This window comes from Plectrocnemia conspersa, unplaced genomic scaffold (assembly GCF_051122295.1).
Source record: "Plectrocnemia conspersa isolate PC_06_02 unplaced genomic scaffold, ASM5112229v1 ptg000008l, whole genome shotgun sequence".
Classification (NCBI taxonomy): Eukaryota; Metazoa; Arthropoda; class Insecta; order Trichoptera; family Polycentropodidae; genus Plectrocnemia; species Plectrocnemia conspersa.
The window spans coordinates 18,281,031-18,302,950 of NW_028277172.1; the positions used below are offsets into that span (position 1 = coordinate 18,281,031).

Genomic DNA, 21,920 nt, shown 5'->3' on the forward strand with positions numbered 1-21,920 from the left:
CTTCAATGCACATATATATATGTTTCATGCATTTCTTGCAAATCTTTCTGAAACGAGAATTCCTTGTGCTTCGTTCCATGGCGCGTTGCCAAAAACTATCAATTTTCCATTATTCTAGACCTTTCAGAACAAGAGATGCATTTTACATCTAAAACAGATAAAATGCTATAAAATAACCAGATCTTTTGAAAGCCAAATTATTTTTAATGTACATATCTGAGTCCGACGTTTTATGCATATATTTTTAATTTTCTGCATATAAATCATGTTTTCTCGGTCTTTACTCATTTCGAGAATCGTTAGGTTCGAGTGAGTGGATGTGTATTTAGGTCGAATGTTTTTTTCTTTCTGTTTTCTTGACAGTTTTATGGATATTATGGATAATCAGGCAAAAATTATGAAATCGCCCCAAAGGCATTAAGGACTGTTATGACGTCGGCGACGGGAATATTTGCAAACTCGATACGAAAATAAATCTTATAAAGTCGAAAGTCTGCAGATTAAAACCTTATTATGTTACATGGTTTAATTTATGAATTAATTATGAGTTTTAAACGGGCTCGAGTTGGGTTAGGTTGTGTGTAAATCTGATTTCATGCATATTAGTAAGATTTAATTTTAATGTTTCCGACACATTAATGTTGTATATTAATTTTACAGGAATTTAATATACTTTTTAAAGATCATTGATTTATGAACATAAATTTAAGATTTCACTGAATTTTAATCTAATGGATAATGTTTACATGAATATATATATATTTATAAAATATGAGTAATAAAAGATCATGTTTTAATATTATTAATTAAAATGGTATGGTTTTTTTAAGAGCAAACTATTTGAAATTATCTATCTTATAACAGAATTTAAAATATCTATATAAAATCTTCTATATAAAAATATATGTTTAAATCCTTAAGTTGATTTTTGCTGTTTGTCGCGAGAATAAACTATTTTTTCTTAGTTTATCTTTACGAATAAAATGGTAGAATATTTTTAGTATAAATATAACTAAACCCTACTTGGGTTATAACTTTAAAATAATTTTTTATCCATATGTTTTAGAACATCGATAAATCATACTCCATTTAAAATCTTGTAATAGTTGTTCGTAGAGAGGCAAGTTTTTTTCTGTATTATGTTACATATACTTTTCTATATTAAGTGTCATATTTTGTAAAGCAATAAATTGTAAATATTAAGTGCTTAAAAAATAAGTACAATACAATACAATTCAATTGGGAAAGCAATGTGAAAATAGGAAAAGCAGTTCTTAAAATAAGCCCAGACAAATATATATTATAGATTTAACAGCAGTCTATGAATTATATTTATTTAATATTATTACAAAAACTGTTAAAATTTTTAACAAGACATGTTAAAAATAATTTATATTTTATAGTATTGCAAATCTTTTGGTAAAAAAATATATACATGTTTAATTTTAGCAAAAAAATCTTTAACCTAGTCTTTACATTTAGCTGTAAAAAATTTTTTTTTTATTTATAAATTAGTAATTTAAATGTTGAAGACTAAAAATCTTGCTTTAAATGTGTCATATGTATTATAGTTTATCACAATGAGTAATACAAACGCAAATTAAAAATATTTTGGTAAAGCAGAAAGTATTAAATTTTATTCAGAATCAAATCAACGATATCTTAAATAATACAGTTTAATTCAGTTTATTCTCTTATTTTTGTAACAAACATATTGTTTTACAACTCACTTAAATATAATCTAATTTTGATACAAAGACTGTAATAATAGTTTATAATTAAATATAAAAGATCACTGATGATTGATTTCAGTCTGGTGTCTCACTACATACTTATTGCTTGTTGATTATGTAACGCATACAATATAAGATTTACAATAAGCACATAAAATATAATAATAATATTTTAAAATGTACGAAACACGATGACCGTCATTGATTATTATTTGTTTCATATTATATCATTTTACTTATGATTCTTATATGTTATATAATACATATATATTTTAATTTTTAGAATAATTATGTTAAGCTAAGTGTCTTGTCTTATTTTTGTGGCAAAAATATTGTTTCATAGTTGACTAAAACCTAATCCACATTTAGTACAAATACATTAAACATAAACATATTAATTCCCATGAAATGTATATTAATTATATTATATTTTACTACTTACTTATTAGCTATTGATTGTATTAACTCAATTGTAACGTATTAGACTAACGTCTGCTATGTTACAATAAAAAAATGAGCAGTAAATTAAATTTAATAATTCTAAAATGTACGAAACACGACGTTTCTTATCTTAACATTATTCTTATGCTTATTATTTGTTATATATTATACAAATGTATATATTCCAATTTTTAAAACCATACAGTGTATTATCTTATCTTTGTGGCAACTTTTTTTCACAGTCAACTATAATCTAATCCAATGTATTAAGCAAATACATTAAACATAATAATATTAATCCATATAAAATATATAAAGGACGGAATAGCGTAGTCCGTAACGTCTCAGACTAGAAATTCTGAGGTTACGGGTTCGAGCCCTGGCAGCGGCACTCGAATTTTTGTTTATAAAAAATGGGCTATTATAAAAAAGTTATAAATTATTTTACACATAATAATTTATAATTATTATTATAGATGTCACCGATTCCCAGACTTTCAGTCTCGTGGTTAATCCTTGTAGGTATTCATTATATCTGGTTGACTTACTCAGTTGGTACAGATTTACTCCGTTGTAACGCATTGGCCTTACGCCTCTGAGGTTACAACGGAAGATTTAATAATAAAAAATAGCGTAAGGTGTAATAATAGTTTATAATTAAAACAACAGATGTCACTGATTTACAGACTTTGATTTAAGCCTGCTATCTCACTATTTATTTAGTGGTTGTTGATTGTGTTTACTTAGTAGTGACACTTACGAAACACGACGACTGTCATTGATTCTCAACTGTTTCTTATCTTATAATAGCATGTATTTCTGATTTCTTTAATAATCAGCGTGTAATCTTATTTTTGTGACAAAAATCTTACTTAACAGTTTACAAACATACAATTTAATCCAACTATAGTACGAATACATTTAACATAATCTTATTAATCCACAGAAAATGACATAAAACAAAACGTTCGATGTCTTTTAACGTTATTGCTCAAACTTTTCATTTCCAATTTACGTATGACATTACATTACGTTATGAATCGTTCTGCTTTTATATTTATTCCTCCTGTTTACCGATACTTTTGCTCTCTGAATTCAGCTAAGCAGCAACATCTTCACATCAGATTTATCTCCCAACAAACAAACACTTTCTGACAAACAAACAAATAAATAAAATCTCTCCATAACAGAAATTGTCCTTCACGTGTGGCGGTCGTTAATTTTCCCCTTGAACTATTTTTCATACATACATACACACATATTATAGAGCAGAGGAACAAAAGTAATTACACTGCGGCGAATCCATTTCTGTACCAACCTTTTGATTTATAGTAATAATTATCAGGGTTTCGTTTCTGCTTTTGGCTCGTTTCTGATCTTCGATTATATGTACTATGTCATATGTTTCATATATGTATGTATGTGTTAAAAAATATATACTTTGTGGTCGCAAAGTTTTAATTATAGGGACGGCAGTTTAGATAACTTGTTCAATACGTTTTAACCGGCGGTAAATACTGGTAATAATTTAATTGAGGGGTATACACGACGTCTATTAAGTTTGTCGTGTAAAATGTTCGCAAACGATTTTTTGACATTTTAGCTTTTGTGAAAAGCGACTTTGTATGGAGGAAAATCACTAGTTGTTCGACGGCGAATTTATTACCAAATAACGGCTAAATAAATTTTCATATCGTTTGACAATTTAATTTTCCTAACGTATGTGGTAATTATTAGTAAAATTTCCACACATGTAATTACATCAATAGGGTTAAATAACAATTAATTTTATTAACGTCAATAAAGTGTTAATATAAATATTTTAAGCAAACATTTTCACAAACAAAATTCAGAAGTTAACTTTATGTATATATTATAGTTAATGTGTATTATCAGCAGGATTGTAAATCATTTTAAATACTAGTGAAAATATAATTTCACTGGTAGCACACATTCACTGTAACATATGCACATTTAACTAGTAGTTTTTTTTAATTTTTATTTATTACATTTTACTCTTTATGAATTACACATTTATAAAAGAAAATACGTCATTATGTGTGCTTAAAATCTTTTGGAAAAAATATATTTTTTTAATTCAGTATTGTTCTATTTAAGTATTCATTTGAATCGAAAAGCGACACTTATTTAGTGATTGTCAAATCTGGAAATATAAATCCTTTTTGGCTTTAAGCTGTTTTAATTCAAAAGTATGTCATTCAATATTAATATTTAGTCTGTTTTGGTTTGGAAACATGAAAGGTCATTCAAAGTAAATTTTTGTACAACCTGTTTGATTGTAAAATTATAATTAGAAATCTAAATTTAAAATGCCCGGATAGATCTGGACTTTATTTTATGCGTAGTATCCATGTCGTATCGAGGATCGACCTTAGATAGACCAGATTAGACATTCAAAGTTAAAATCTGATACTTTCTCGGTATTTTATGGGTCGTATCGGTTGAACATTTATTAATTCGAAGTCGGAAGCGAAGTGGTAGTTCTTGATAAAGTAGTGGAAGTAAATGATTTAGTATGGCAGTATTTATATACACTTTAGAAATGGGAAAGAAAGCTATATAAATACTGCCATACTTTCAGTCGTCAATCCTTTGACAAATTTCGATGATTTGGGGCGGAAACAGAATCTTTGCTTTTGTATAATGTATATATTATTAGTATTTTTTCTGCGTTTAATGACATAACATTGATTCAAAATTGATACAATCTTGCCTTTCTTTGGAACGTGTAATCCGGTGGTTTAACCCTTTAAATGCCAGCGGATTTTTAGTGAGTTACCTTATATTTTTCTTCACGCGTCAGTATCTCTTTTTAAAAATAAATTTAAAATACTTGGTTTACTAATTAAAAAAAATGTAAATAATTCGTTAACTTGTTTCAAAAAATAATTGTATCCAACAAGGGACTCACCGGTGAGTCGCTGGCGTTTAAGTGGTTAAAAAAAATATCTGGGCAGCATCACAGGATGCAAGAATACACAATATTGTTTGTTAGCACCAGAAAAATGGACACAAATGATCTATTTTAGTGACGCAACGATTATGGACAGTCGTGACAGCTAAATTCATAGAAAAATATATGTGAACGCTTATAAAGTTCAAATATTTTTATAATGAGTTTAAAATTAAATGTTTTTTTTTTTATAGATTTTACAATACAACATAATTTTAAAAATATTGTTATTTTATAAAATACAACAATATTATTTTTACGCGTTTTAATTGCTTGAGTGGATTTCAAAGCATATGCTCGTTATAAACAAAGATTTATAATTCAAGTACAATTTTTATAAATAAATACTTTTTTTTATTAGTAATAAAGACTAAATAAACTAAGTTTATTCAACAGTCCATTTTATTGTATTTAACTCTCTTAAATATTTTATGTACTATATAAGAGTTAAACACACAAGAAAGAAAGATTTCGTGGTTTAGAACAAAACAATACAACAGGCATAGACTATGTAGGAGTAACAGTAATTTTAGAAAGCTTGTAAAATTTAATATTTTCTAGAAATAAAAATATTTTGTCGTGTCTTAAGAAAGACATTATTAATCGCAGATAAATAAATTTTAGCTTTTAAATTACTAACAAAAATGTATTAGTAATAATACATAGCTATAGATTCTAGACATTACAATTATTTATATTAGCGAATATATTCTTAATATAGTAAAAAATATCCGCTGTATATTTTTTTGATATTGATAATCTAAATGGTCTGATTCAGATGAAAATCAGTGAGTGATAGGGAACGGACTAAATATTAGTAAAAGTTATTTTTATAATTAAAAATATATAGATACATAGATTTATCCGATGAATAGTGTAAAATAATGGCGAAATTAATTATATAATAATACAATAGTAGATAGTAAGTAGCACACCACTAATCACTAGTGTATTTATGTATGATTTTAAGCTTTTAAGCACACAAAACGAGCTTTTACACATTGTTCGAGAAAATTAATTATGTAACGTGTTGGTAAAGCGTTTTAGCCGCTTTTTTACTACACATACACACACACTTAACAATAATATGTGTTGCATGTTAATAGTTTCATTGAGCGTTACGTAACGCGTGATACGAAAACAATCGAACGGTTAAGCCTAAAAATATATCACGCGTCGCAAACAAGCATTAAAAATATACACCCCCAGTTTGGGAAGCACTGATCTTATCTAATAAATCAAGTCGGGTCGCGGTCAAACACGCAAAATATTCATACATTAAGTTTTTTCACGTGGAACTTTATTATAAGCGATGCTATCTATAATCACGTTTCTTTCACAACGTAGTATACGTATATACACATACATAGCAAAGCGAACACGTACACGTGAAAACGTAGAGTGGAGCAAGGGTGGATCGATCGCGAGGGGATAGGATGAAACTTTTCGCCTTGGGTTCACGACGCAAAATTGACCTTCGCCTAATCAAAAGGTTCTATTTTTGAGGGGCTGGCATTTGGAAAATGTCTAATGTTGACCGGTCTACCTGTTAGCTTTTGTGGCAAATTTGTGTTTACAAATCGCAGTGCGTTTTTGGGTGCACGTAAACACACGTGGCTAGAGTATACGTGTAAGGGTTCAAAATTTTCTGACCTCTTATACAAGTATAAACACAGTGGCCTACTTTCTCTCACCAATTTCTTCATCTTACATATACGCTCGTAATTATAGCTTGAATAATAATATTCAATTTACTTTTTTTTCTTTTTATATATTTATAAAATAATGTACAATTTTATTTCTCTATTAATTAATTCAATAAATAAATATTAACTATGAACAACGTTACAAAATCAATGTTTAGGGCTTGTGGATATTTTGCTTAAGCTGTGTGAAATAGTTTCGCCTAATATTCAATAAAGCAATATTACGTTACGGCTTTATTTTGCTGACACATACGCGCTCATAATCTCGTGCTACTTGCTCATAAGAAAGAAACAATTACTAACTTATTACTAATTAATTGGTTAATTGAAATTACCTTTTTGGGAAAATATATAATGCAGTATAGAAAAGCGCATAAAAATAAGACCATTGATCCTTTACTTTATTTGTTATATCGGGAGAGAGAAGTACACTGTTTAATCCTTTCACTAATTTTTTAACTCTTATTATTTTAATTATTTTAATTTTAATATATAATATTTATATGAAAAAATCAATAAAAATATTTTATTTATTAATCAATATTAACTAAGTTTTATTGAAAAAATAGCAATATATTTTACCTACATATACATGCTTATAATCTCATGTAACTTGCTCACAAGGATGCAACTATATTTTAATAGTATTGAATTTTATTTACAAGTTAATATATACAGATTTTAATATCGACAATAAAATTATTAATGGCATAAATTGTTCTTAACCTTAATTAGTATAAAGCTTCGTTTTAATTATTTTTGCTGCTGCTGAAAACACTCATTTAGTTGTTGTTAATATGAGCTTTATTGTCAAAAATTTAATAAAATATTATTATAATACATTATTTGTATTGATTTAAAATATATGAAAAAAAGCAATACCAGCCATTCACTGCTGTATAATATTAACTCAGAAAAATGAGTAATTTATGACATTTCGGCAATCACAAAGTGCTTTTTATTTTTATTATTTTCTATGCGATTGCTATTTAATTGGATTTTAACTGTTAGTTCATGACTGTAGAAATACCGTAATGCTAAAAAGATAAATTATGCACAAAAATTGGCTCAATTGATACATGTAAAAAATGACTTAGCGTTGTTGAAAATTTTTTAGAATAGAAATATTAATTTAGAATTAATTTCAAATATTTTACTAAAAATATAAATACATATTTGCATGATTTTTTTATTTTTTTAACCGTTAATTAATTTATAGTTAAAGTATGTTTTTTAATACAGCTGTAGCATTCATTACAATATTTCTATGAACTAAAAGCTGTATTGATATAAGAAAGAAAAACGAATTTTAAATGTTCATATATCATTAATTATATTTATATAAACATCAAAATCGTATTTATATGAACATAAATGTATGATCTCAAGGATGTACATTATTTTAATCTATTTATAAAAGCTCACTTAAGTTCTTTAAATCTATCTATCACACATTTACACTTACGTATCTAAGATATATTTTTAAAAACAAATTTAGATTTAATATGTTAGACAATAGTATAAATATCTTTTAGCTTTCTGTAAGCACTTGTGGAATTTTCCTTTTGCGCAAATATCTCAAAACACAAATTACTTCGAGAATATTGAATTCAGAGCTAGCAATGCATTCTATGATGGTTAGAATACCATTGTAATTTCAGGGTTTAATACTGGAAAATGAAGTTATTTTAACTCAGTTTTATTATGCTAGTTAATGGTTATAAGTGTCTTTAATTATAAATTTATTAAATCAATAGTAAGAACATTAAACGTTTCAGCACATTTGCCTTCTAGTCTATTATTTTAAGTCATGCGATTCAAATCTTTATATTGTAGAAAAATATAATATTATTACGTCATACTTTGACGATTTTATACAGATAAATGAGTTGCGTGAGCTAAAAAAATATACGGATTTGATTGTCAAATATTTGTTTTATATTAGATTAAAAGTTATCAACTAATATAAATAATTGGTACATTTACGTTTTTACAAACGTTAATCAATAAAATACAATCCATTAGTTGTTCATGACAATCGTTTAAAAATTTATCTGGATAGTTTAATAATACATATGGAATAATCAATCTGACAATTAGTAAGTAGTAAGTTCGGGGAACACGCGAAAGATTACGCAATTTGTTTGTATGATGACTCAGCGTGCATGCCCGAGCGTGAGCGATGTGTTTTTTCAATCATAATTCATACATTCGAATTTACACGTCAAGTTTGTCTTCTTTCAGATTTATTATATGCCCTCAAAATACACTTCGCGAAAATGATTATAGGCCCATTATCGAGTTGTACCATTCATGTGAGGTGTACTACTACTACTACACACCCCATCCGCACGATTTCGCCAAAAGTAGCCAAGTCCAATTAACATAGACGGAGCTCGGTTGGTACCCTTCGAATCGATTAAAACTTTGCAAAAGCAAAAACGAAAACGCAATATCTGAATGCGTAACGAGGAACAGCGAGCGATACACGCTCCGTCCGACCTCCCACTATATCATTCTTACCCTTAATGGCCGCTCTGACCTTTTCGTTTCCATTGTCTTATTTTTGCCCATTAGAATCGATAAACGCAGACGCTAAATAAATTGAGAAGATTTTTCGCCGTGGCTGATTTTGCCTCTTCTTCTTCTTATCTAAAGACGCACAAACTTTGACGTCTTAGGAGATCGCGAAGAAGCTCTAAGTAGTTAATAAAATCAATTAAATACATCCTAAAAAATAATCAACTGCTTCACGAAAATGCACCAGCCCACACCACAGCGCGATATTTTTTTATCCAACTTTATCCCGTTGCTTTTTTGTTTTTCAAATTGAAAAATAAGCCACGAGGGATAAATTTACAGCTTAGTGTAGAGCCAATTGAATCGTACAACATATATCGTAGCTTCGCAAAGGCAAATGGTTTGACACTTTTCTAATTGGTTTTATCCTATAAAATTGGAATGCCTAGAAATAATGAACTGTTTTGTTGCATCTATATATGCATATCTTATATTAAATCAGACTTTTCACTATATATGAAAGTAAATGTTTTCATACTTTTGGATATTTGAAAGCAATGCGTCAAATTATCGATTTATAAGTAATAAATATAGAATACGTTTTCTGTATCGATTATACTTGATTAATATACGCAATATTCGTTAAAGCAAAAAAATACAATTCTAGTATAGGGTCACTAAAATATTTAATCTATTTGATCTGCGACTTTAATCGAAATTGCTATCCAATCGCCAGATTACTACAATTTTTATGGTTGTAGAAAAGTTGAGAATAGTTTATTTTTTTAAGACAATGAATGGTTTATTTTAGGATTACGTTTTGTAGTTTTATATTTGGATAAAAACGATTCATTTAGGCGATATAAAATTAAAATAAGTACAACTGAATAACAAATAATATAAATATAAGTGTAATTTATGTTCATTCTTTAAATATATTAAAATGTACCGTTTATCGCTTTCGTGCAAAGTCACTAGTTGTAAATATAAAACACAATTATACGTCTAATGTAAATTGAAATTAAATATATAATATAGTATTACTATTTATTGAAATTTATGGCATTACTACGTGTTTGTAGTACTGTATCAAGTCATATCGAAGATCGAGTTAAACTCTTAGGACTTGGACGTCTGCTTTAATCGGGACAGATCTCACAGTGTTGCTTTTCTTAGTGTATAATCTAAATCGTAAATGAAATGCTAGTTTAAGGTACTATAAAGTGTTTTAGCACTGTGATGTTCTGGCTATATAACCTTGAGTAAATTTGGCAAATCTCGATCATCTGACCAACGGTGATGGTTTGGAGCGGAATCAGACTCTTTGTTTTTGTAGTGTTATCTGGGTTTACTATACCCGTTGGCGTGCATCTGTATAACGATAGATGCAAAATCGGTAAAAATTAGCAACGTCACTATTTTAGCAAATTCCGGTACCCGTTCATTAAAAATATGTACTGACTTTTGCTTTTACTAAATTAAAGACCATAAAACTGTTTATAAATATCGTATAATGGTTGTCTGCTCAGATACAAAATATCGTTTAATTGGGCCGTCGATGATAAGCTTTGTTTTCAAGAAAATGTAAGGGACAGTAGTCAATTAGTTTGATTAGACTCTTTTAATGAGTCTTCTGCGACTAATTTCATCACATCTCTGGGATGTATATTTATTTTAGAAACAATATCCGTAAGCTTCAGATAAAAGGAATACTTAAATAAATTTTGATTTTAAACTGAATTGCATTTAAGTTTATATTTTACATTGTGACGTTTCTTAATCAAATTCAGATATATCAGTAGCTTTATGAACAGGTAAAATATAGTGATTTTTTTACTTTTATTTCAATGATTTTACTATACATGTTACTGGTTTATAAGTTATTACCTACAGTTTAATAAGAAAATATAATATAAAATTAAACGTTGGTGGTTATAATTTAGGGACAAAAATAAAAGATCTTTTACTGTGTAGTTTCGCAAAATGTTTTTAAAATATATTCAGGTATGAAAATTATGTGTTAGAATTTTTATTTTATATTGATGTAAAACCGCAATGGTGGCAAGCACTTTGAAGCGAAGTTGTAAAATACGTTAATTAAATTTTTCAATTATATAAATAATTTTACAAACATAGTAATTATATGTACTATACATGTTACTGGATTATAATCATTCTTATGAGCTACAATTTAATAAAAATGAAAATATAAACTAAAACGTTGGTAATTATAGTTTAGGCAAAAAAAATCAATTTTCGAGTGTGGTTTTGCAAAATATTATTATAACATTTTTTTTATTTAGCGCGTTCTTTCTATTTTCTATTGATCTTAGAGCCGCAATGGCGGCAAGCCATTTAGAGCGATGTTTCATAATACGTTTTTTAAATTTAAGCTTAGAGTCTAGATGCAAGCTCAGATATTTAACGCTTATTTTTCGATTAACTTTACTGCTCTGTAATGTTTTGTGAAAATAATTGATTCTGATTTAATTTTCCACCTCTCAAAAAGATAGTGAAACGATTTCGTGATTAGTCTTGAAGCAGTGTTTATGATGAATTAGTAAGTGAAAGACATTAAAGCTATCACAGATTAACTAAATCGTTTTAAAAAAAAATAATCGTTTCGATAAGCGTTTAACTTTCAATATTTTGCAATGTCTAGCACTGTTCCTAATAAACTAGTTGCCAAAATATATGATTCAGGTTTTATAAATTAATCTCAAAGCTACTGATTGGTTTTAAAACAAATTCTATTTAAAGCTGTTTATGTTAATATTATATCAGATATATCCGTGTCTTTAGAAACAATAAAAAACGCGACAGTTTAACTTGAGGAACAATATTAATAATCATCTAAAACTGTTTTTTGTGAATCAGTTAATAAAAGATAAGGCTATCTTAAACAAATTCAAAGAGAGTAGTTTAGGTGACTTATGTATGTTGAAAAGTAAATTTAAGTGTTCTAAAGTCATTATAAATCAATCACATAATTTCTGATTATTTTTAAAACAAATCCCACTTTAAACTATTTATGTTAGATAATATGATGTGTTGGAAAAGTTATGCTAGAAAGCAGTAGATTTATTTGAAATAGGGACTTCGCCATAAAACCAGTGTCTGGTAACATTAAATCTGCCTCTCCACTTTTGCGAGTAATGCTGCCTCTGCGTTTTTATTTTTTGCTTTCGCACGTAGCTCCAACACTTAAAATCTTTCTTTGTCATTTGAGCGGACAATTCTCATCGCTTTAATATATTTTTTACCTATGCGAGAATTGTTTATCCAGCGCCCTCTAGTCGCGCCAGAAAAAGTTTGCGCACCTCTAGTCTATTCTACAGAATCGAAGGGTAGGAAAGAAATAAAAAAGTTGTTATCCGCCCGACGTGTTTGTGTGTTCCAAGCTGGTAATTTACAAGACGGTACAGAAAGACCTTATTTATGATGACCAATCCGGCTAGATAAGCATCGGCGGTTGGGAAAAACACCACCCAGCCAGAGAGACGAGACCGATTCTATTCATTGCTCGGGAATGTGTATACCCCCTTAAACGTTCCAAGTCGGCAAAAGAAGATTGACCTTTGATTGGACGATTCTGTCCGCTTTGTATTCATAGCTTTGGAGCTGTTATGGTTCAGTATCGTCTCGGGGAACATTGTTTTAGTACGAGATCAGCAAATCTTATCATACTTGAATATCCATTCTGAAAGTATAATTCAATTTGACTCAGTTAAAGAAAACACGGTTCAATAATTTTCTCATTCACATTTACGCAACTAAAAGAGTCTTTCAACTTCAGAATTATTTTAAATTTGTGCTAAATATAGTACTTACACAATTCAATTTAATTTTCAACACTAGAAACATTTCTTCTTCCAGGGAATTATTTTCAATAAAAATATTATTAATTTATATTTTTAAATATTTGTATTCTACAGCAGTTTATAATTATAATATAAAAATTGTATGTATATGTTACTCTAAGCTTGATAACCAATATTATAATAAAGATCTGAAAAATTAGAAATCGTTTGATAGTTTAAATTAGTCTGCTCTTTATAAAAAAATATTATTTTAAGATTTTCATTAAAACTAAACTCCTTTTAACACTTTTTCTTTGAACGGTCGAATATTATAAAAATATAAATAACACGATAGAGCAGTGATACAAGTCGGTGACTAATACCTGAAAGACTTATGTTTAAATTCCACATGAACTCTAGAGTTTATATATATATAATATATATATTTATAATTTCTAATGATCATCACAGATAAGCTTCACTAGATTTTCCTAATCTCATAGATAAATATCGTGATGAATACTTAAAATAAAATGGAGCTAGACTATATTTATTTAGTAGTTGTTGATTGTGTTTACTCGGTTGTAAGATAGAGCTAACGCTTGTCATCTTGCAATTGTATTTTTATTGTTTAATAAAATAAACATAAATACATTTTAGGCTACGAATTCAAATTATGTTTAAAAAACTAGAAAATGTAAAAATGTGTAAAAAACATTTCTCAGAATTTAGAAGAATATTATATACATTTTAGTTTAATTGCATTATGGTTATAAATAGAGTATCTTTTTATAATTAGTTTTGCGTTAGTATATGTTTTGATTTGTGTTTTTTTTATTGAATTACCTGACATATATAGTACATAAATATATTCTAGCGTCATTCACAGTAAAGTATCCAATACAATGTAATAAATACATTATTGTTTAAAATACATCGCAATTTTTTTTTCTACTAAAAAATAAAGTCTAATTCTAATGAACTCAATATATGTATATAATGCAATAAATGATAAAATATAAAATTAAAATAGATTTTTTTTATTATACCAAATATTTAGACATTTTATAAATAATTATATTTTATATAAAACAAGCTAATATTATTTCTTCTCTTTTGCTTTTAAATTCGCTAGATTTTAGCCAAAGAACAAATCTGCTGTATGAAATTGTTTTCTATTAACGCATTTGAAATGTTTTAGTTTGTCGATGTCTGGCGTTGTCGTGTTGAAAAATAATACATTTAATTTTCGTTCAGTTAAAAAAAAATTTACGTGTTTAATTTTTTTTAAATATTTATATGTACTTCTGATTGATATTTTATACACGTACAAGGAGTTAAAAAAAATATTGTATTTATAGAATCACTAAAAATATACAAATATGTAGGTATATTTTTATTCATGTGCATACACTTACTTACATATATGTATGTTAAATACATGTATATATATTTTATATTGTAGTAAATTGATCTATGTAAAGTTCGCAAGTATATACATTATTGTACATTTTTTAAATCGGATTGCATCGCAATTGCGACCTCAAATGTATGATAATGGTAGGTCCTTCACTGTCGAAATATCGATCAGTAAGTTACAATCGCAATGAAATCCGATTCTCAAAATATATGTATTAAATATTAATATAAACGTATATGTATTTGTATTAAATATATACATACACCAACAATAACTATTATGTTACGTCATACAATTTGTTATAAAAGTAATAATTTGTATGGCCGTATTTAGCCCAATGTTATGACTCTTTTTTAAAATTACTTTTTTTATTATCGTTTTTAGGGTGGCAACGCGGCGACATCGAGTGAGACCTCCGTGGGTACGGGGGCTGGGGGTGGCAGTCGAACGGGGGCTGTGCACCAACCGGGCGCTCCGCCCCATGGGAATCACAAGTTCAGGCATGGACTTTTGCAGCTCATGATCCACACCATCGACCCTATGCATGATGGTAATTCAGATCGTATAACGCAGATAAAACACACACACGAGACTTGCGAGATTGCGGGTTCAAGTTAGAATGGCGTGGAATGAAATGGAAGGATTTTGTTAGTATATTTTGCGAGTTTTAAAAGGGGATTGAAGACTGATGTATATTTCGAGACGGATTTGGCTATATATGAAATTGAGGGTGCTTTATAAACGAAGTGTATATAGCGTTTTTGTTATGTTTCCGTATAGGTATCCATAAGTAATCAATTATTTAAGTTAAGTGAAGTTAAATATACAATTGAGTCTAATTTTACATTTTTTTTAATACAATACAAAACAAATTGTGTGCATTAAATAATTTATTTTTAGTTAATGTGTTTTTTACTTTTCAAAATGGACGTTAGAATGACCTCAAAATTATAATAAATTGTGCAAGTGGTTAAAACCACATATATTTACATACATACTAATAAAATTATTTTTATCATGTTTCTCAAAAATAAAAGTGTCTGCTTTTTATTTGACAAGTTTATTAATTTTGCACATAAATTACTGTTGTTATCAATTTATGTTGTATATTATATTTTTATAAAATATGATATACAAAAGTATGCCAAATTTAGTTTGACTTACATAAATTGTTAACGACAATAAGTAAATATTTTTTTTTACTGTAGAGTAATGCATTATATTAAAAAAAATGCAGGTAATGTATTTAGGTTGACTGAAAACATATTGACAATTGTTCTAGAAATCATGAAATCTATTCTCAAATTTTTGTATGAAAATTAAATTCAAGGTTGTATATTTCTTGTCAAATAATGCATAAACTTGTTTTCTATAACTTGAGCATACCATACATTGCGTTTAATTTCGGATGATGTAACTTAGGGTTCGGATAGTTTACAACATTATAGTGCTATTATGGTTTTTACTTTAAAAATCTACTCGATGAAATTAGCAGTAAAAACCATCTAGAATGCTAAATCAATGCATTTTTTTTGTATTTTGAAGCCCTGTTATAAATCATAAAATTGATCGGCTTTTCCCCCTGATTTGCAATTGGCCATTTTAATTCTTGGCCACGGGTTGGTCATCCCTGATAAAATTTTGTTTGCTATTCATGTCGAGTATTGTACATGCTTTACCTCGACTATGCGAAAGCGATCCGGGGCACTCCCGGATACACACGAGCGTCACATTAATGCCTCAAATTTTAATGATTGTCACGTCAGATATGTCATTATTTAAAATATGTGTAGAAAGCTTGAGTGTAGCTTTTTAAAGCGAGTATTTATTAACATAATTATTGAGCTTCACCAAGAAAGATAGTTTTTTAATATGTTGTACATAAAAGTGATTTGTATAAAACAGAACTTTTTTCTGGTGTGTTTTAAATATATATACTTATTACTACTTATGGTTGAAACGCTTTTGATGAACCTTATTGAACCCCTGCCGATCTCCCAAACAAGCAGTCTTCAATGTATATTTAATATGATGAATAATTGTGGGTTATTTTGATGTATGACTGAAGATTTTGTTGGAAACAATGTATATATGTATAACACTAATACCTGGAAGCGCAATACTTAATATTTTTTTAAATCTTTGCAGGCAAAGTGGACGAGAAGGCGACACAGCTGCACGCGATCGCTTCCTTGAAGGTCCTTCTGGATGCGACGAAGCCAGGAGGTTCGTCAGGGAGCGCAGCAGGAGCGGCGGCTAGCACGGCCAGCACGACGGCTAGTGCGGCCAGCGCCGCTAGCGCCGCTCCGACCACTTTGGCCGACCTGCCCAACGGCGGGATGATGGACGGGATGGACATGGTAATTATATAGGCAATAAACAGGCAATATCTACAGAAGTATAAAAATAGTGCTTTTTAATAAATACACCAGCTGCCACTTACTTGTGGTAACATTCAAAGCAACCGTTTCGGTATGCAATAGTCTTATCGGTTTAATGTCAGCTGTGAGGAACTGGTCCGATTGCCATTATTTTTTATTTTGAAGTAGCCTGTTAGACCATGATCTTAATATTTGAAGATTGTACGTGTTACCTATCATTGGCGAATTTTATTGCAGTGTGTTTGAAATAATGGTATTTTATTTCGCAGTAGATTTAGTGTATAAATAATTGCGACAAACATAAAAATATAAGTGTGAATTTTTAGGGTTTATTTTATATATATAAATTAAAAATTCATGAAATTAATACAAAAGTGATTTATTTGATTTTGTGGAAACAATAGTGAATTGGTAAATAAAACATATATTTAAACATATAAAAGTGACTCTAATATATAGCATTGTACATTTTTAAAAATAATATAAGTATTTATATATATGACGGTAAGATTTAATGCAAACAAATATTTTATTACACAAATATAACTGTACTTCAAAATAGTAAACGCAAGTACTTGGAAAAAAATACGTATTTGTTTAAAATATAATTACATAATAATTTGAGTCCTGACCTAAAGGAGAGGTTATTTTTTTGCTGTTGGACTATTTATATGATTTATTTAGTGATGGACTTATATAAATCCATAGTCACGAGTTTGATTTTCATAGCAGTGTTTAATTTGTATTCATAAAAATAGGCTATTTAAAAAATCTTGCAATAATTTATCTATAAATTTTAAGTCTTGATAAAAAATATTTGTCACCAAGTTCTTCACCTCTGGTTTGTCACACTTTTTACTTGAAAGTGTTGATTGTAACTGTGTAATAACGCGTAACATGTTTTAATGGAAGGTTTATAATAATTAAATAAATAAATAACTGTCCATTATTTTGATTCAGCTATCTAAGCATCTCAATCAAAATAAATTATGACTAGTTTTGTGTTTCTCCATTTCAATAGATTATTAAAAGATGATTTTAATAATTTTTATATATTCAATAAAATAAATATTAGTATTATAATGTTGTTATTAAATGTAAAAAATTATATAATTTTTATCGTAGAATTGAAATAGAAAAATTGCCTTCAATCAAAATTAACTAATTAAATAATTTTGTCAATGCTTCACATTAAAGTACTTTAATCTTGATTATATAATATTACAAATAAAATGTTGCACAATCTAATATTTTTATTGAAAATAGATATATTTATTTAATGTTCATTTTTTAATATTATTGCAAGGCACAAAAAATCATTTTATTAAACGAAGTATTAGTTTAAATGCACATTTAAATTGTCTTTAACATAAATTTTCTGTTCAAACCCAAACCTTATAACCTAATGAAAGTTATTAATTTAAAAATAATTTTTAACGCACAAATAATTCGTTTAGTGCACAATTCAAATAAAATGTTGCTCAATCTAATATTTTTTATTAAACATACATATATTTATTCAATTGCTTAATGGAACAAAATATTTATTTAAATTATCCTCAACGTCAATTTTCTGTTTAAACCCAAACATCACCTAATGAAGGACAGTTATTTAATTTTTTTTATGTTGAATTTTTAATATTTTAATGCACAAATAATTCGTTTTGGTTGCATATTGCAAATGTTGCTCGATCTAATATTTTTATTGAAGATATATATTTATTTATTGCTCATTTTTTATTGTTGTAATGCACAAAAAAATATTTTTATGGATGAAATATTTGCTTAAATGCACAATCCTTTTTAAATAAAGTAAATTATCTAAAAAATAATTAAAAGTAGATTTTTAATGCTCATCTTTTATTATTTGAAGGAACAAATAATTCGTTTCAGTGGACATTACAAATAAAATGTTGCTCAATCTTATATTTTTTATTGAATATAGATTTAATCATTTAATGATTATTTTTTATTATTGTTGTGCAAAAACAATTCGTTTTATAGAGCAAAGTATTTATTTAAATTGTCGTCTTTAGCTAGTAACATCTTTGAAACAAATAAAATAAAACACGTCATACATTTACTTAAATGCTTGCAGTATTTATGCAACTAATATACAATTTGTATATGTATGTTACGAAAATATCTTTAAAAGGAAATAATATCAGAATACATTTTCACTGGTAGATATATATTTCTACTTGAAAATTATGCCTCTTTAAGCCGTCATTTAATTGCGTAAATATCTTATAGTATCATCAAGAAAAGATTTAAATTTTGGTACAATATTTTAGTTTAACAATGCGTTTCAATAAGTTTTGCTGTTAAAAATACACAAATTAAGAGACACCTATAGTTTTGATATGCTCTGCGATTACCATTGTATTAAAATCTTGATCCATTTATGTTTAAAAAAAAAACACAAGAGTTTTTATCGAACTTACTGGTGAATATATATTATTATTATAATTATAACTCTCAGGCAATTGATGTTTCGGGATTTTGCTCACCGTGTAGTTGTCGTTCAGGATTTAGATTAAAAACCCATTCATCTATGGTCTTTCATGGTATTTGAAATAAATATGTTAAATTTACAAATATAATAAAATACATGCATCTTTATTAGATAAAAATATTTTTTGGCGTATCAAAACATAAATTTGCCATTCAAGCAAAAAAGGCGTCGACGCTCAAACACGCCGTTATGGCTAAACGCCAACAGACGCCAGCGGCGCTAACAAATAGCTCGACGGCGCTAAATAACGCTATCGAGAGGGTGGTTTACGATACACGCGTATACATACACACACAGCGGAAATTGTCACCCCGTCGGAGCGTACAAATTGAATTTGAATAGTGAAATTACGCAATTCATAAGCTCGTAGCGGACGGATCGTTGTAGCGTAAATTAGCGCGAGCGCTAGACGGCGCGTTTCCGCTTCCGGCCGCTCGTTAGCGCCGTTGTCTATGGTCCCGTCGCGCTGTGGGGGGAGGTCTAATTACTTTTATATCGAAACACGTCTCAACATATGTACGTTACAAATTTTTTCGTCATTATGAAATAAAACCAGATGTAAGGGATGGGCAAAAACCGCCCTTTTCATTTTCGGTGTTGCAATTACAAAATAATCCTAATACGTGTATGGTCCCCTTTAGATATATTATGCTTGCTCTACACTCTCTGGAAGTGACACTGCCACAAATTCCATATGCCGTCCGGACGGCGGCCGTGAATGACGTCCGCACGGCGGCTGCTGTCACGTACAGCTGGCATATTTGCTCTCGATCGAAGAATGTGCCAAATAATCGCAATTTTTAAATTGTCATATTATTAAAATTACGCTACTGATAATTATAAAAGTTTGTGTGGGCACTCACCAATACAATATCAGTGAAAACTTTTCGGTTGTGAATATTAAATTTATGCAAAATATTTGTCGGCTTTTGCAAAATACCATAAGGCATCAAAATGATACTTCAGAATCGAACACCACATCTGTGACTATCCTAGAATTTGTCGCCATCGATTCTAAATAAGAATTCGTAATGGTGTGATATTTATATAAACCGATCTAGGAAAATACATAAGGATATTCGAAACGATTTTTTTTAACAAAATCAAGTACCAATAAATAATTTTTTGATTATTTAATCTTATATGAAAAAAATATAATAACGATATCTGTTAGAATAATATACTATTAAAAATATAATTAGTCCCTTTTGGTGCCCTAAAATATTCAAATATGTCAGTAAGAGTCTGTTGAAGTCCTCGATAAGCATGTGGTATTATAACTTGACCACGTGACCATGATTCAGCGCTCGTCATGCGTGTTGACCATAAAACGCCTACTCGCATACTGAAATTGAACCTAGTTACTCACTTAGCTAGTCACTTAATAGGCAAGAGAGCGAAAGGGAAAGTATCTCACCGCTCGCGCTCGAAAGAGCAGCTCCGACTTCGGTTCCTTTGACTTCGGTCCGTTTGCCGACAATGTTCGGAAGCGCTCGAAGCTGACCAAGTCGACTGAATTACTCCCACTCTATATTTTTCGTTACTAAGCGGGGTAGATTTTAAGCACAAAATTTTTGATCTAATATACAATGTAATATTAAAGATACCCCAATGAATTAAATAATAAAAAATAGCAATAAAGTAACTTTTAATTCATTACTACTCAAATTTTCGGTACTCGAATGTGAAGCTTATGTTGCCATTTATAAACATGGAACTAGATAGATAAAGAGCTTTTTACAAATAAATATTTAATCAGGTATAATAAAATAGGATTATGCTTTGCATCAAAACAAGCAGTAAGCATTTAATTTTTAACAAATAGTCGATGCAGATTGTTGATGAAAAATATATTTTAAAATCGAGTCGAGTCTAGCAAATTATGTAAATGTCGAATCAGTTCAGTAAAATAAACTTTATATAGGTGGCATCATGTGGTGTTTAATATGTTTATAGGGCAAGGCCTCACATTAGTTTTGAAATTTTCCAGATAATAAGAGTGTGTCTATAACTTAATGGAAATAGCACAGTTAATAAATGTCATATTAACTTATCGCAAATTTTATAAAATTAACGTTATTTAAGTTTCTCAAAACTGCTAAAAGCATAACCTAATAATTCATCTACATTTATATTGTTTTATATGAAGTAGCTGATTTTTTTTAGTATGATATAAAATAATTTTATTGCTCATAATATTCTCTATTTTTTTTAATTTAACAGTGACGGAATTGCTTATTTATTAAAATCTTTATTTTAAAAGGTTGTGAAGTCGTTAAAAAAGTTTAAAATTACACTCTGATTATCGAATTTTGTATTTTGAAGATTTGTCTTTTAAAGTTTGGTAACCCTAAAGGGTGTGACTTCGCACCCAATATATTGTATATGTATATATTTCAAACTTCATGTAATAATTACTTGATATGGAAC

General features: G+C 28.5%; 1 protein-coding gene across 1 annotated transcript in view; it reads left to right on the forward strand.

The window, feature by feature from the left end:
• LOC148233246 (sodium/potassium/calcium exchanger Nckx30C-like) overlaps positions 1 to 21,920 on the forward strand; it is a 60,629-nt gene that overhangs the window by 11,428 nt on the left and 27,281 nt on the right. The window contains exons 2-3 of the mRNA XM_088189631.1: positions 14,979 to 15,144; positions 16,743 to 16,954. Of these exons, the coding sequence (XP_088045757.1) occupies positions 14,979 to 15,144; positions 16,743 to 16,954 (378 nt within the window). The remainder of the gene's footprint in view (positions 1 to 14,978; positions 15,145 to 16,742; positions 16,955 to 21,920) is intronic.